Source organism: Styela clava, chromosome 15 (genome assembly GCF_964204865.1).
Source record: "Styela clava chromosome 15, kaStyClav1.hap1.2, whole genome shotgun sequence".
Lineage (NCBI taxonomy): Eukaryota > Metazoa > Chordata > Ascidiacea > Stolidobranchia > Styelidae > Styela > Styela clava.
Window position 1 is genome coordinate 11060595 of NC_135264.1, and position 16683 is coordinate 11077277.

At 36.3% G+C, this 16683-nt stretch overlaps 3 protein-coding genes across 3 annotated transcripts in view; all 3 read left to right on the forward strand.

Annotated features, from left to right (window-relative positions):
• The window catches only part of LOC120333784 (uncharacterized), a 61068-nt gene extending 58421 nt beyond the window's left edge, over positions 1-2647 (forward strand). Inside the window, exons 5-7 of the mRNA XM_078120386.1 lie at positions 323-463; positions 583-751; positions 1044-2647. Of these exons, the coding sequence (XP_077976512.1) occupies positions 323-463; positions 583-751; positions 1044-2519 (1786 nt within the window). The 3' untranslated portion in view covers positions 2520-2647. The remainder of the gene's footprint in view (positions 1-322; positions 464-582; positions 752-1043) is intronic.
• A 2824-nt stretch (positions 2648-5471) lies between these two features.
• Positions 5472-6768, forward strand: LOC120334543 (protein unc-93 homolog A-like). Its single transcript, XM_078109451.1, has 5 exons — positions 5472-5694; positions 5766-5841; positions 5921-6057; positions 6101-6255; positions 6331-6768. Exons 1-5 carry the CDS (start codon positions 5472-5474, stop codon positions 6766-6768), a joined length of 1029 nt encoding a protein of 342 aa, XP_077965577.1.
• A 4216-nt stretch (positions 6769-10984) lies between these two features.
• On the forward strand, positions 10985-15984 carry LOC120334542 (protein unc-93 homolog A-like). Its single transcript, XM_039402051.2, has 9 exons — positions 10985-11261; positions 11334-11409; positions 11494-11567; positions 11647-11828; positions 11904-12290; positions 12711-12872; positions 13365-13599; positions 13717-13884; positions 14946-15984. The coding sequence occupies exons 1-9, from the start codon at positions 11063-11065 to the stop codon at positions 15038-15040; spliced, it is 1578 nt and encodes a 525-aa protein (XP_039257985.2). The 5' UTR covers positions 10985-11062; the 3' UTR covers positions 15041-15984.
• Positions 15985-16683: the final 699 nt, after the last annotated feature.

Sequence of the window (16683 nt, forward strand, 5' to 3'; positions counted from 1 at the left end):
CTTACTTGATTTTGTTGTTTTTGTATTGGAAAATTACTTTTCTCCGCATTTAACACACCAATCGATCACAATTTTTCAGTACATAAATATGAAAGTAGTCACCAGAAGGCTATTGATAATTTGTCCCAGAATCCTTCAGGGTCTTATAACTCATCATAAATTTAACTGGTATTTGTTCTCACGAAGACAAGTACAATTCTTGTCCCAACTCGTATGACTTTTGGTAGAATTCTCCAACACTTTGCTGACATTGTGGTGGCTAAGTTATTTCGCTATTGCGTTCATATATCTGAGTATTGCTTTTTTATTTTCGTGTTACAAGGTGTGACGGTGTAATCGATTGTGCTCGCTTCGAAGATGAATGCAATGCGGAATGTTATCTGCCAGAATGCGATAAATTCAAACTGTTAGAAATAACGTTCAATGAATTTATTTTTGGAGGAGTAGTAGAAAAAGTCCGGGCGTAAGTGACGATTTCGATATCTCGTACTCTCTTCGAAATGTTTGCTAAATTACCGTATTATTTCAATGCGATAAATCAAAATATACCTACTTTCAAATCTTTAGCATTGTTTTCGACAGATGCAGTGATTATGTGACGGAATTTGGTTACGATTATACAAATTTTGTCCTCGGACAATCAATATGCAATGGAATCAAAGATTGTACAGACGGTGCCGATGAACAGAATTGCACAGATTTTTTTAAATGCAACGCTGGTACAGTAGAATCACCACTGGGCACAAGACAGGTTGATTTCTCATTAAAATCTTTACAAATGTATTTAGTTACAAACCTTTTAATATCTATGGTTCAAGTCGTGTAAATGGTGTAACTGAAAGTAGTATGTATCCGACAAGTAGGGAACGGCATTTTAGTGGCACCGTAGTGAGTTCACTCGAGCTTGTTTCTTCAATATAAATCCATTTAATGAATTTGAACGAAAATATCTGTTCATAAATATATATGAGTTGCCTGGTGATATTCCCAAATTAGTGCAACTTATTTTTGTTTATTTCGAATCCACTTTTTCCCATTTTTAGCGCATTGCCGTCAAAAAAGACAAAGTATGTGATTTACAATCAGACTGCCTGGATCAATCGGATGAAAAAGACTGCAATGAATCGACTCATTTTTATTGCAAAAGCGGAAGCCCTCTCTTTGTTCCATTCTCATCAGTAATGAACGGCAAACAAGACTGCGAAGACAACACCGACGAATGTCCAGACAACTGGAATGACCTGAACCCGTTATCTTCACCAGAAGAAATGATTAGACTTTCGTTTCTCCGTTATTTCATCTGGTTTATGTCATGTATCGCAATTCTAGGAAACCTCGCCGTTATTATAGAAACTTGTTACTCTGAATTTGGCTCACAGTCTAGTGCACAAAGCCCAATGAGTCGATGTAACAGAATACTGATAATAAACCTGGCAATATCTGATTTCCTCATGGGGGTCACCTTGCTTATGATTGGAATTAAGTCAGCTTCAATGTCCGGAGAATACTGTTTAAAGGACAAACAATGGAGGATCAGTGGTTCTTGTAACGCGATCGGAGTTATGACAGTATTATCCAGTGAAACATCCGTGTTTTCTCTGGTTGTCTTGACCATGTATCGCTTTTATGGGATTCATCGACCGTTTCAAAGCAGGAATGTAAAACCAAAATGGGCTATTGTTGCAGTGATTATAACGTGGACCTTGTCCTTTATTCTAGCTGCGTTGCCTCTGATTCCTTCAATTAATCAAACTATGGTACCAGAAGCACTCACACAGCCATCAATGTACTTTGAAAACACTGTTGTATCATGGGATGACTACAGAATGTTTGCAGAACGAATTGCTGTTCTTGGACGCCGTGTAAATAAAATATCAACAAACTTTGAAACTTGGAAGAATGCACGTAATATGTTGGAAAGTATTTACAAGGACTTTGCTCCGAGTGTACTCGGTTACTTCGGCTTCTACAGCGCCGATGGAGTCTGTATTCCAAGATTATTCAGAATAAGCGGAAGACCGTCTCTCCACGCGTTGTCTTTGTTTATAATAGGTCTGAATTTTTGTATCCTGCTGTTTATCATCATTGCTTATTGTAAAATATACCATAAGTCAACGCATAGAAAAGTGAAGGGCAGTGCAACAAAGCACGATAACCGGAGTAGAGTAATGCAGAGAAAAATCACAATTCTAATTGCGACGGATCTGTGCTGTTGGCTTCCGATTTGCGTCATGTCTATAGCAAGTCAAGTTGGAACGAACTTCTCAGGAGACGCATATGCCGTTGCTGCGATTCTATTGTTACCAATCAACAGTTCACTAAATCCTATTATATACTCAAGTGGTTTTGCCGTTGCCCGAGAAGCTCTTTCTCACAAAACTGTAGCAATTCAAGCTTCTATCAGACGCCGTATAACGCGAAAGCCTGATCCGGAATTCGAGCAAAATAACATCGCAATGCATGATAGTGGGAAAACAGGCGTGCAAACGCTGTCTCCAACATCAGTACTCAATTCTTAGACGCCATCCAACCCAACGTCTTTACAGTTAGAGGACACGAAAAGAACTCAATAAATTGATTGATTTGCTAAGTTATCGGAATTATTGGACACGTAGTGGACATAACGATCGTTTCAATATTATGTTGTTCTTGTCTTGTTGTTTGACACAGAATAATACACCTAGTGGAAATATTAAAAAACCGCTTTTCTCTTCGAATACTGAACCAATTGCTTCGATATTTTCAGTGGTTAAAGATAAAATATTTCCCCAGAAGGCTATTACTTTTATTCATTTAAATATTTCTGTTAGCTCTGTGAGATTTGTTTTTGTTTGCTATGACGTCATTAAACCTTCTGCGTACATCGGACGCCATTTTGTGTCCTACTGTACTGCTTCGCTTGGTGTGAATATATTTGTAGACTGTGATCTGACGGTACGGTAAACCGTACTGTACTGCGAACAGACGTGTCCATATATTTGGGCGTAGCTCTCTTGTTGTTGTAAATAATCACTCTTCTCCGGCTGGGCCAGTATAGGAGAACTGCATTTTATCTTAAGTAATGTCATTTATATGTGTATGTTCGAAATACAAATTGTGGGTATAATACCATCGTAACTGCACTAACTTGCACTTTTTGTAGTCTTTTTGATCGTTCATTAGATATACATCATCTGGCTTCATCAATCGACGCAACTATAAATACGGTACCCTTTTCGTTCTAAATAATTGAACTTGCGCTAATTTGTTTATTTATATATATTTTCTTTCATCATCCTTTTAGATTAGAGTTGACGTCATGATAATTTTCCCTTTTTTTCTTTTTCTTGCGCTATATATATCCACTTGTGTCCTTTCCATATCATGCCTTGATGAAGTTTTTCTAGAATTTCTGTATAGAAATTCGAAACGTCGGCAAATCACATCGTTTTGCTAACACTGGTTGTGCTTCATTTATTATCAACATGAGTATTTTTTGACAAAAAAAAAATACCACTGAATACTGACTAATACTTCTCATACATAATGCATTTTATCTGATGCACTACAGTTCTGCAGTGTTTGCATACTAGACTATATCTACACTGAATCTCGATAAATCACACAATCTGAATTGCCCTGTATATTCTGAAACATCAACTGTCAGCCTACCACTTGATACACGATCTCCCTAACCTCTCAATCGCTTTATTTGTTTCAACTCCTGCATACCTTATCATTGCTGCCCAGGTTCTTGTCGACTCTGTGAATTTAGAGTAGACCAACTGACATCAGTAAAATTGGTTACTTTCCACTCTTTCACACAAACGTGCATTGCACAAACGGCCATTATTTTCTGATCAAACATGCTGTAGGCGTAGCCTTCATAGTAGTATAAATCTGCTGAATAGTCAAGAATCGTCATTAAATTAATTATAAACTTTCCATACAAGCATGAAAATATCGTTGTTTGTGACACATCTTTCTAAGTCTAGTTTTCCTTGGAATTACCATACCGTACCTATTTAACAACGTTTTATGAGCTAGTGCTCACTTGAAATTGCTATTACCTAATAATAACTGAGAAAGACTATGGAAAGGTTACTCAACTCAACGCAAAAGCGAGCAGTACATCTGAGATTCATCCGACCACAGGAATCCACTACAGCAGATCAAAGTCCTATTGTTACGTCATGCAGAAGTCTGCCTTCATTGGCCACTGTTATCGGAAAAGCAGAGAATAGAGAACAGATAGTAAACACATATGTCTTGTAGTTGAAGCGTCTTTTTCGTGAAACGTGCAACTTTTGGAAACGAGAACAAAGTATTATTTGTTACTAATTTTCTAAGGAGCGTTTTAAAATCATTTCAGGTAGTTCCCTTATGCATGCTAAGAAACTGAAATATAAACAGCCTCGTCTCGCGGCCCACAGGTGCTATTCGATATTTCGTTAAGACATATTATGCTTTATTTCTATGAAGTACATAATATATAATCTCTAATTTTTCTGTAATATTTTTACAGAAATATAGTTATTACTGAGTGGAATTGAAACCACACCTCCGATTCAACTCACTGCCTTACACCAGGGGTGGCCAACACGTCGATCGACCGACCGACCGGCGATTTCATTGAGAATGCGCCCAAGGAACCGAGCGCATTGGCATCAGCGGAAATTTTGAATACGCGTGTGCAGTTATCTACATATTCAGTACTCATTTTTGCATGACCTAATTACCGTTGCGCTAAGTCGATCGCGATATATTTTGACGATTTTAGTCGATCGCGGTAGCAAGTAGGTTGTCCACCCCTGTTATACAAAAACCGCTATCCAAACATTACGTTGCATTATTAGCAAAGTAAACTATTATACAGCGAACACAGCGACATAAAGCAAATATCGTTTGGCAGATAGGGACTTAGCATGAATTTACTGAGCAAAACAGATTGTGACTGGTCAGGTTCAGCGTGTGAAGACTAAACGATAATTGTGTATCTTGTGTAACTAAGTGCTATCTAAGATACGCTTGGACATTTGAAGAACCATAAGCTAAGCTGGCCATGTATCGCTCTCAGGTTCACTACTAATATAGGTTTATTTCAATGTTGAAATCATACTCTGACGTATGTGAGCGAAGTTACTCTCTCATTCGGAAGGTGCATGGCGCTGTATCGATAGGATAATAAAATAGGTCGAAATATCGGGTACCTTTGAACGTCTATAACTTTTTAACAATTATGGGTTGCGTATTGACGGGTATTTTTTATGTCCCCCAAATGTTATTTACAGTTATCTCTATGTTAGAATAATATTATATAATATCAAACAAGTGTAATCAATATTCTTTGTTAATGTCATATATTTATCGCTCTTAATAGCCCCATGTGAGAATAATTGCTCAGAGAAGCCCAAATAGAAACTCTATATATATTTATTTTTTGATTCATTTCTACATGTTAACAACAATGCCCCCACGTTAGCAGTTAGAATATGGAATTGTCGCCACCTGTAGAAATGACGCCATTAGAAAATAATGGCAAACCGAAAGAACATAAGGGAGAAGACATACCATATGATAGGAAACATAAAAAGCATGGGACAAGAAAGACCGCTAAGCAGTTTTGGATATTCAATATATGTTTTTTGCTGGCTTTTGCGCCATACCTCTCGATTACGGGCTTACAAAGCAGTATTAACATCGAGGAAGGCATTGGTAATGTTTAATAATGTCACATAATTTTAGAGCATTCACCTTAACATCAAATCTGTTGTTCTATATTGCAGGAACACTTTCCTTGGGAGTCGCTTATGTATCGTCAATTTTTGTTGCTATATTTATAACTCCCATTGCTATCAGAAGGTGAGCATGGTTGTATGTTTGATGCAACGGTTAACTGAATGCATTTATTGCTATATTGAATTGAATGCCTTTCGTTCAGATTAGGATCACACCGTGCAATTGTTATTGGAGAATTGGGATATTTGATTTACATTTTAGCTAACTTTTACCCCAGTAAGTATTCTCAACCAAGTCCATATATATATGCCTATTTGGTTACATTTGCTTCTTTCTGTCGTATTCTTATTTTTAGAATCTTATATCATGATGATTGCCGGCGCTCTAGTCGGGTGTGGTGAGGCCTTGGTGTGGACGGCATTACCTATGTATTTTTGGCATTTCGGGTATCAACATGGGGAGTTTGGAACGAAACCATTTGAATCATATGTTTTGAAATATAATGGCCTATTTTACGTGATGTTTCAATTGGGTCAGGTAAGTGTGATTCATTCATAAGAGAATATCGAATTCAAAATTTTCAAATCAACAAATTTGTTTATGGGTTGGCAGATTTTTGGCAGTTCCGTCAGCTATGGCGTATTATATGGATTCAAAGATAAAACAAAAGAAATATCTACATCGTACAATTCATCCACAGATCTTTTACAAGAAAACGAAACGGACTTGAAACCTCACCTTCAATATCAATACTGTGGAGCAAACGATTGTCAAAGTTCAAATGTTACCAGCGAAAACATTGATAGCTACGTTCCAGCCGACCCATACTCACTGTATATCCTAATTTCTATATTTTGTGCAATGTCTCTCAGTGGAATTTGCCTTCATTTTAAATTTCTTCCGAGAGCGAAGTCAAAGCCACTAGAAGTTGAATCTAATGATCAGTTCTTGTACGAAAAAAAAATTACTGACGATGCAAGTGAAATCAATATCCAGGTAGACGAGCAAATTGCTATTTACAATTGTAGACTGAATTATATTATATTATAGTCGATCAAAGAAAAAAAAACATAATAATTTCTCTAATTGTATGACGTATCTACAATGCTACCTATTTTTGTTAAAAGATTCTTAAAACAAGTAGTCAATTGATCCAATCTTAAATTGGGATTAAAAGTTTATATTGTTAAGTTGCGAGTAGAGACAATTGACATCTATATCTAGGTTGATGATATATACCCAAACTCGGGAATTTATTGAAAAATGAAACACATTGACATTCGAGGGTTATAAAATGTTCGAACTAGACTACCGAATTAGGTACCATAAGTTGAGTTTAGCTGGAAAATTTGCGCTAGACACCGTAGAAGTGACATATCTTACCGATAATTTAAATCTTTGTAGCGTTTAAATTCCTAACATTTTCTAATTTGCAGCACTTCTCGTATATATCCACTCTTAAGCATACATACAAGCAATTTTTCAACCCAAAACAATTGTTGGTGTCACCTTTTCTGTTTTACAGTGGAATATGCGTGGCTTTCATATACGGTGAAATGAATCGAGCTTACGTTTCGTGTGTGCTTGGGGTTGAGCAAGTGAGATAATTTAACTAATTGTTTGCCGTTTCTTGAATTCGTACAAGTTTAGGTGATTGAGCCAGAGGAATAATTTTAGAAATTCATACACATGTCTCGAATCTCTAATAGAAATGTCCTTGCCAGTGAGTGCCTTGGCGACATCTAATCAACTTATTATCCAATAGCTAGCTTTTCATCTAAGCGATATCTTGATGTCTATGTATTTAGTAGTATATATAATAAGCGCTTGTTAGTAAAATATAGTAACACATAGGCTACCTCTTCATAATGAATGAAAGTTTTTTTTATTTAGGTGGGAGCTGTAATGATTGTTTACGCATTTGTCAGCGGCTTTATGTCAGCATCATCGCCAAGATTAATCTCCAAATACGGTAGAAATATTGTAATGAGTATCGCATGCTTGATAGACATGTCAAACTTTATATTCTGTTTGCTGTGGAGGCCACAGGATGATACAAAGTACCTTGTCTACTTGGTTTGCGTCTTTTGTGGCCTTTCCAATGGAACGTGGAAGAATTGCTGCATGGGTATGCATTACTGTATAATGTTAAAGAGCGCTAAAACCCATCACTCCTGTATTTTTACAGATTTTTACACTCAATATTTTCCGCATAATCAAGAAATTTCTTTCACAATCTGGAATTTTTGGATAACGCTTGGAATAGCCGTTGCATACTTATGGAGTCCCCACTTATGTGTCAGTGTAAAACTTTACATTGAAATCGGACTTCTTATATTCGCTATAATGTTCTATGGTAAGTAAGTATTTCACTGACTGATATTTCACGACGGCAAAGAGTCCAGCAATCCTCTCGCACATAATTAACAAAATTTATGATATCATTTGCCAAGCAATCCGATGCAACAACTGGAGCTAGTTTTGGTTCATCATGGAATATTGCTCGAAACACCCATACTCTGACTGTGATTTTGTGAAAAAAAGATTGTTGATGTTGTCGCAGTTTCGGATCCCAACAACACAAAGCGAGTAATAGCCCAAATGCCGATTTCGCGTCGCGCTACACAAATGCGCATCTCCCAAATTAGTACCAATGTAACCGTTACAATGCGAATGATTTAATGAGCTCCAATATTAATATTTCAAAATTATGCGGCTCTCACATATTTGTGACTTGCTTCATCCGGCTCTTAAACCGAAATATTTTGCTCACCCTTGTTATACCGTATACGTCAACTTGATAAGTTAGTGTGATCATATCTTTTTATTATTCAACGACCCCCCACCACACAAAACTGGCCTCGTTTAAGTAAACTTTTTGGAACTGACTGACTTTTCAGGTCTCGCAATATCATAATAAATGCTTTTTAAACGAATCACAATTTCTTTTTCTTGTTTAGTGGGAGCGGAGTATATCCATCATAAAGAGAAGAAACTTGTTGAAAAAAAGAAGAATAATCAACATTCAATCACTGCTAACAATAAAAACAGCTAAAAATTAGTATTGAAATTTTGTTGCAGTCGTCACATAAACATTTAAAACAAATATCCCGAAGCCGCAAAAACAAAGCTTAAACACTATACCCTCTTCAGAAACCAGAAAAATATTGACAATTGGGATAGGCTACGTTGTATAAATGTGGGGAGACTGTAGACTAATAAGAGCAGGGCAGATTTTGGAAATGTGTTAAGTTGTAGGCAAGATTAAAAGTAAAATTAAAAGATGACACCGTTCCGACATAGAGGTTTAAGTATTTTTCTAAAGCTACAATTACAACAAAACAACATACCGTAGGTAGTAAATATAAAAAATTTGGTCAAATACTGCAAGTCTGCAATTCAAAATAATATGAAGTGAATTGAAACAACTTAAAAGCAAATAGGTACGCATTTTCATGACTGCGCTAAATGATAGAACTAAACTTTGTTAGAGGCATGGCTGTGGAGTCGGGGGTGGAATTGGATATCTGGGTTGGGAATATTTGTACCTATATTTATTGATTCCAAAAATTGCTAAAGCCAATGATATAATAATAAATTAGTACTACTTTGAAGAATATTCAAGAATACATATCGGGTCTACCGGCACTTACACACTGCGCCTTTTAATGCTGACAAAATTAGGTAGCTAGCGCCATATACTAATTTCAAACTATTCCAAACTTGCTAATAATAATCGCCACCGCGTTAGTGAGCAAGCGTGCTATGTGCGACTCATCTGCGAATGGTTAGATTAATTTATATATATCCAAAGTCTACGTGAAATGTCCGTGTCATTGAAATGATTAATGGTAAAAATGCCGAAATATGCATTCTTGATTTGTGGGGTTTTATTTTTATTTTACTCAAGTGAGGTGCAACCTACAAAAACCAAACCGTCATGATTCTTCCGAAAACATGTCCTTTCTGCAAATCTTTCGAACTGAATATTTTGATGCATGTAAAATGAAATACGTACGTTAAGAAAAGGCATTAATACATCACCTCTGTTTTATTCGGCAGTAGTCGAGGGACCATTATTCTGCGACGCCAAGCAAAATATCCTCAGCGCAAAACTATCGGAGGGAATAGCTCTGACCCAACCTGTTGTTGCTTAACTCTAACTATTAGCCGCATGCGTTATTGCAGATGCAGACTTACTTGCAGGGACACTTTATTACATACGGGTTAGTGGTTTGCCATCCATGCACTAGCTATAGTGTTTACAAACATAGACTGTTGAAAATGAAATATAAGTTTACTGTTTTATTATTCATAAATTTATTATACAAGAACGATAGCGCTATTCAAACATTACGTTGTATTATTAGCAAAGCAAACTATTATGAAGCAAGCACTTCGACATGAAGCAGATAAACATTGGCAGATCGGGACTTGTCGGGAATTGTAGACTTAGTAGGGATTTGATGAGCAAAAATCCTAACAGATTGTGTCTGGTCAGGTTCAGCGTATTAAGACTTATATCTATAAGTTGATAATTGTGTAAAGTACTTCCTAAGATACGCTTGGAGATTTAAGGAACCATTAGCTAAGCTGGTCATGGATCGCTCTCAGGTTCACTACTAATATATATATAAGTTCATTTCGACATTACAATCATACTCTGACGTATGTGAGCGAAGTTACTCTCTCATCCGGAAGGTCTGTGGCGCCCTATCGATGGGGCAATAAAATAAGTCGAAATATTGGTTAGTTTCAGCATCTATAACTTTTAACAGTTATGTGTAGCGTATTGAAGGATCTTTTTAAACGAAATAAAATTTCATCGCGCAGTCAGAAAAAAATGTTACATTTGAAACAAATTTTGTCCAAAATTGCGAAATTGATTTTATTCCAACTATATTTATTTCTGTTTGTTAGTGAGTCATGACTCAAAATCTTCTGTTTTTTTTATGTGAAAAATATATCAGGTGATCGGTGATCGAGGATGATCAGGTGACTGGTGATCGATAAGCGGTCGTACGCTTAGTGACGTACAGATTACGTAGCTACGTAAAGGGCGATCTCTAACGACGAAATGGCCTAAAATCTGAAAAAATGGGTATAAGAGTAAAAAACGGCTATACACGTAACTGGAATATTGCAATTTTTTAGTAATTACACGAAGAGGGAAATTTTGAAATGGTCCACAAATGTCATTTACATTTATCTTTATGTTAGAATAATATAAATAAGTGTGTTCAATGTTCTCCGTCAATGTCAAATTTATCGATTAATTTCCACATTTTCACAGCAATGCCCCCACGTTAGCAGTTAGAAGGTGGATTTGTCGCCAGCTGATGAAATGACGTCATTAGAAAAAAATGGCAAACCGAAAGAATATATGGAAGAAGACATAACATATAATAGGAAACACAAAAAGCATGGGACGAGGAAGACCGCTAAGCAATTTTGGATATTCAATATATGTTTTTTGCTGGCATTTGCGCCATACCTCTCAATTATGGGCTTACAAAGTAGTATCAACATCGAGGAAGGCATTGGTAATATTGAATAATATCACACCATTTTTGAAGCTTACAACTCAACATCATATCTACTGTTCTATATTGCAGGAACACTTTCCTTGGGAGTGGCTCATGCATCGTCAATTGTTTTTGCTATATTTATAACTCCCATTGCTGTTAGAAGGTGAGCATGGTTGTGTGTTTGATGCAACGGTTAACTAAATGCATTTAGCCTATTGCTTTATTAAATCGAATGCTTTTCGTTCAGATTTGGATCACACCGTGCAATTGTCATTGGAGAATTGGGATATTTGATTTACATTTTGGCTAACTTTTACCCCAGTGAGTATTCTCAACCAAGTTTATCTATGCGTATTTTGTTACATTTGCTTCGTTCTACTGTATTCTTCCCTATTATTAGAATCTTATATCATGATAATTGCCGGCGCTTTAGTTGGATGTGGCGAGGCCTTGGTGTGGACGGCATTACCTATGTATTTTTGGCATTTTGGGTATCAACATGGAGAGTTTGGAACCAAACCTTTTGAATCATATGTTTTGAAATATAATGGCCTATTTTACGGGATGTTTCAATTGGGTCAGGTAAGTGTGATTAATTCATAAGAGAATATCGAATTTAAAATTTTCGATTCAACAAATTTGCGTATGTGTTGGCAGATTTTTGGCAGTTCTGTCAGCTACGGCGTATTATCTGGATTCAAAAATAATACACAAGGAATATCTACATCGAACAACTCATCCACAAATATTTTTCAAGAAAACGAAACGGACTTGAAACCTCACCTTCAATATCAATACTGTGGAGCAAACGATTGTCAAAGTCCAAACGTTACCATCGAAAACATTGATAACTACGTTCCAGCTGATTCGTACTCAGTGTACATCCTAATTTCTATGTTTTGTGCAATGTCTCTCATTGGAATTTGCCTTCATTTTAAATTTCTTCCGAGAGCGAACACAAAACCACTAGAAGTTGAATCTAATGACCATGACGTGCTGTACGAAAAGAAAAATACTGACGATGCAAGTGAAATCATTACCCAGGTGAACGAGCAATACTCGTTTTTAATTGTAGACTGAATTATAAAATCATACCGATTGCTCTAATAGTATGACATACCTACAATGCTACCCATTTTTGGTCCAATATTTTTCAACAAGTAGTCTATACCTTACTAAATGTTTTATTGTCATGTAATCGATCCAAACTTAAAGTAGGATAAGTTTATATTCCCAAGTTGCGAGTAGAGACAAATGACATCTATATCTAGGTTGATGATACAACCACAGAAGGGCATTTATTAAAATAATGGAACAAATTGACATTCAAAGATAACAAAATATTTGAGCTGGACTATTGAATCAAGTACCAGTAGTTTGCACTGGATACCACAGAAGTGACAAATCTTACTGATAACTTAAATCTTTGTAATGTACAAATTTCTAACCGTTTCTAATTTGCAGAATTTCTCGTATGTATCAACTCTTAAGCATACATACAAGCAATTTTTCAACTCAAAACAATTGCTGGTGTCACCTGTTCTGTTTTACATTGGAATATTCGCTGCCTTCATATACAGTGAAATGAATAGAGCTTACGTGTCGTGTGTGCTTGGGGTCGAGCTAGTGAGATAATTTAACTAATTGTTTGCCTTTTCATGAATTCGTACAAGTTTATGTGATTGAGCCAGAGGAGTAATTTTAGAAATTCATACACTTGTCTTGAATCTCTAATAGAAATGTCCTTGTCAGTGAATGCCTTGGCGACATCTAATAAACTTATTATCCAATAGCTAGCTATTCATCTACGCGATTCAATTTTCCGTACCTAAAGAGGAAAAAAGATAGCTAGAATACTATTAATTCTATTCTTGCTGTTTAATTTAATATTTAATAAGTGGGAACTCTTTTTCATTTCGTCACACTTGACTGCCTCCGCCATATTTGCCCGCCGATTTTTTAAGAAAGTTGCGGTACCGTACTGGTATATCTTACCTTATCTTGGTGTCTATGTATTTGGTAGTACAGTATATATAATAAACTCTTGTTAGTATGTAATATAGTAAAACATAGGTTACCACTTTATAATGAATTGAGGTTCTTTATTTTTATATTTAGGTGGGAGCTGTAATGATTGTCTACGCATTTGTCAGCGGCTTTATGTCAGCATTAACGCCAAGAATAATCTCTAAATTCGGTAGAAATATTGTAATGAGTATCGCATGCATGATAGACTTGTTAATCTTCATATTCTGTTTGCTGTGGAGGCCACAAGATGATACAAAGTACCTTGTTTACTTGGTTGGTGTTGTGTGTGGCCTTACTGATGGAACGTGGACGAACTGCAGCATGGGTATGGATTTCTCTGATATTAAACAGGCTGCGTTGCAACGTTTCAATTTTGTGTAAATAAATCGAAATGTTCACAAATGAGCCCTTGGTAAAACTAATCATTTCTATATTTTTACAGATTTTTACACGGAATATTTTCCGCATAATCAAGAAATTTCTTTCACGGTCTGGAATTTTTGGATAACGCTTGGATCAGCCGTTGCATACTTATGGAGTCCCCACTTATGCGTCAGTGTAAAACTTTACATTGACATCGGATTGCTTATATTTAGTATGATGTGCTATGGTAAGTTTGGTATTTCATTGACGTACTCCCTCAGTGTGTGTACCAGGTTAGGATTAGGCCATGATTTTATTCCGATTTTCCTTATTTTAGTTTTATTACGAGTTCGGGGACTGTCTGTGTTAGCCAAGTGAATATACCCCGTGCCCATAGTAATCAGCAGGCTTGTCGATGTGAATGGGATGGGACAGCACATATTTGTATTTGGGCCTATGGATCGTTTTGTTGATATGGTGTTGTTCTTATTGTTGCTCATGTTGTTTGGATCTTTTAACTGAATCATGTAGCATAGATCATCTTCACAGGACCTGAAAAAGCTAGGACAGTATGCGCATCGTTACCCCGATACAGGTACTGGTAAATTACCGTGGCTGTTCAGGATACCGTATGATTTCCGGGAAATAGATGGTAGAACATTTCGGTATGAACTTAGTGTCCATATACTTAGCTATCTTTTTAGTTATATAATAGTTCTAAATTTTTGAAGTTAACAAAGTCAATACATTTTGTCTTTTTGCATGTCTCTTTGTACATGTAGTTATATTTAGTTGTCGTTAAACCTAAATATATATAACAATTTTCATTGAATTGCATTCCAATGGGATGGGATAGGCATAAATTGCTATGGGATGGGACAGAAACGCCTGGTAATCAGTCCCTCTACACAACTTGATGTAAAGTCGGCGAACAAAATTAGTTACCTCCATATTGGTATACACACTTCTGGAGCACCGGAGAATATTCGGTTTATTAACTGAAGAATTTCTTTTCAATCAAACATCAAAGCTTCCGCAATGTGTGCCCGGCAAATTTGTCCTCGATCTTTTCACTTGTCGGTAGAATATATGTCCTGTTTGTTATATTGACCCATGTCCTCCCAACTTAATTGGTTAATGTGATCCCCATTTTTCATTTAACGACCTCACCACCATACAAAACTGGCCTCGTTAAAGTAAGCTCATTGGAATTGACTATGCATTACCTCATTTGAATCCACTTTTAAGATCTTGCAATATCATAATAAATGCTTATTAAACGTACAACAATTTTTTTTTCTTGTTTAGCGGGAGCGGAGTACATTCATAATAAAGAAAAGATACTTGTGCACAAAAAGAAGAATAATCAACACTCAAGCGTTACTAACAACCAACACCGCTAAAATAGCCTCAACTCTTTGTCCCTCTTTGTCAAATATGTTGTAGTTGTCACCTAAACATTTAATATTCTGAAGCCATAAAACAAATTTTAATTAATGCTAACTATGCAATCAAAAGAAACTAGCAAACTATTGACAAAATGCGGGATAAATTGCAAATTTTCCAGAGAGGTCAATGATTAAATAGGGCCTGTTTAAAGTGTACGCTCAAACGCTTTTAGGCAACTTCAATACTCAATTTAAAAATTGGTATTATATAATTACCTCGAATTATCATGTGGTGGGAGAGGTTGCTCTTGCATGTTACTTGTCTCCTTTTATGGCAAGTGATTATTACTTCTTATCGATCTCGATCGGTAAGTATTTTGATAGGTATTTGTCTGTTGGACACTTTCGTTACGCGATATTTCACGAAAGCCAGGTTGAATCTGCTCCAAATGTTGTATGTGCATTCATCATATCTCGGACTAGAATTGATTTTGAATGAATGGCCTATTGATTTTGAATGAATTATGTCGTATACGAGTTATTGATTAATCAGTGATGTGACACGTGGTGTCGCTATTGAGTCAAAGCGAAGGATACACGCCGCTAGATCAACAAGTCGGCGGTCTCCAACCGCCATCTCGTTTATATGTTAAAGAGCGACTGACTCAATGACATGTCCATACGATCGTCTATCATAAAATATAGTTTTAATGAGCTACTTCTTCAGCTCTTGTATTTGCATGACAGCATGAGTGATTACACGGAACTCCGACTAAATTAGTACCTTACTGCGCAGATCTGGTGTTTCTATTTGAAATATATTACCTGTTTTCTTCGCTATTTCATCCCATCTCTTTCAATGTCCGGCCAACACTGCACCACTGGATCGAATTGAATGGCAAAGTTACCATAGCAACTAATATACTTCCATCAGTTTACACACTTTAGCAACTTTGCTTACCTGCCCTTGCCTTAAGTTGTCTGGTGGGTTCGCTTAAAGATAGTTGTCATGCCATGTAACATTTATGGTCGTCTCATATAACCTCCACGTCAAGTGGATTCTGTTAGTGGGTTAGCTGCCAACCTCTAATATTCACCTTTTATAACTATATTCTAAAAAGTTAATTTCTATCATTATAAATTTAATTAGATATTGAACCTTGGGAGTCGGTGGTCGATAACCAATCTTGGTTCCCCGCGGCTTCCCTTCCCCGGTAATATGTGTGTTTAATTTTATTTTTTGTCAATTTCGTATGGTATTTCTCACTGAATGGGAAAATAAACTAGACTATGCTCAAATGGGATACGTAATATAAATGTGGGACGACTGTCGACTTATAAGAGCGGGGCAGATTTTAGAAATGTGACAAGTGGTAGAAAAGGGCAAAAGTAAAATTATGAGATGACACCGTTCCGACAACGAGGTTTGGGCAATTTTCTAAAGCTCCAATTACAACAAAACAACATACCGTAGGTAGTGTATATAAAGAATTTGGCCATTAACTGCAATTCAAAATAATATGAAGTGAATTGAATCAACTTCAAAACAAATAGGTACGCATTTTCATGAATGCGCTATATAATAGAACTAAACTTTGTTAGAGGCATGGCTGTGGAGTCGGGGAAAATTGGATATCTAACTAGGCTGGGAATATTTG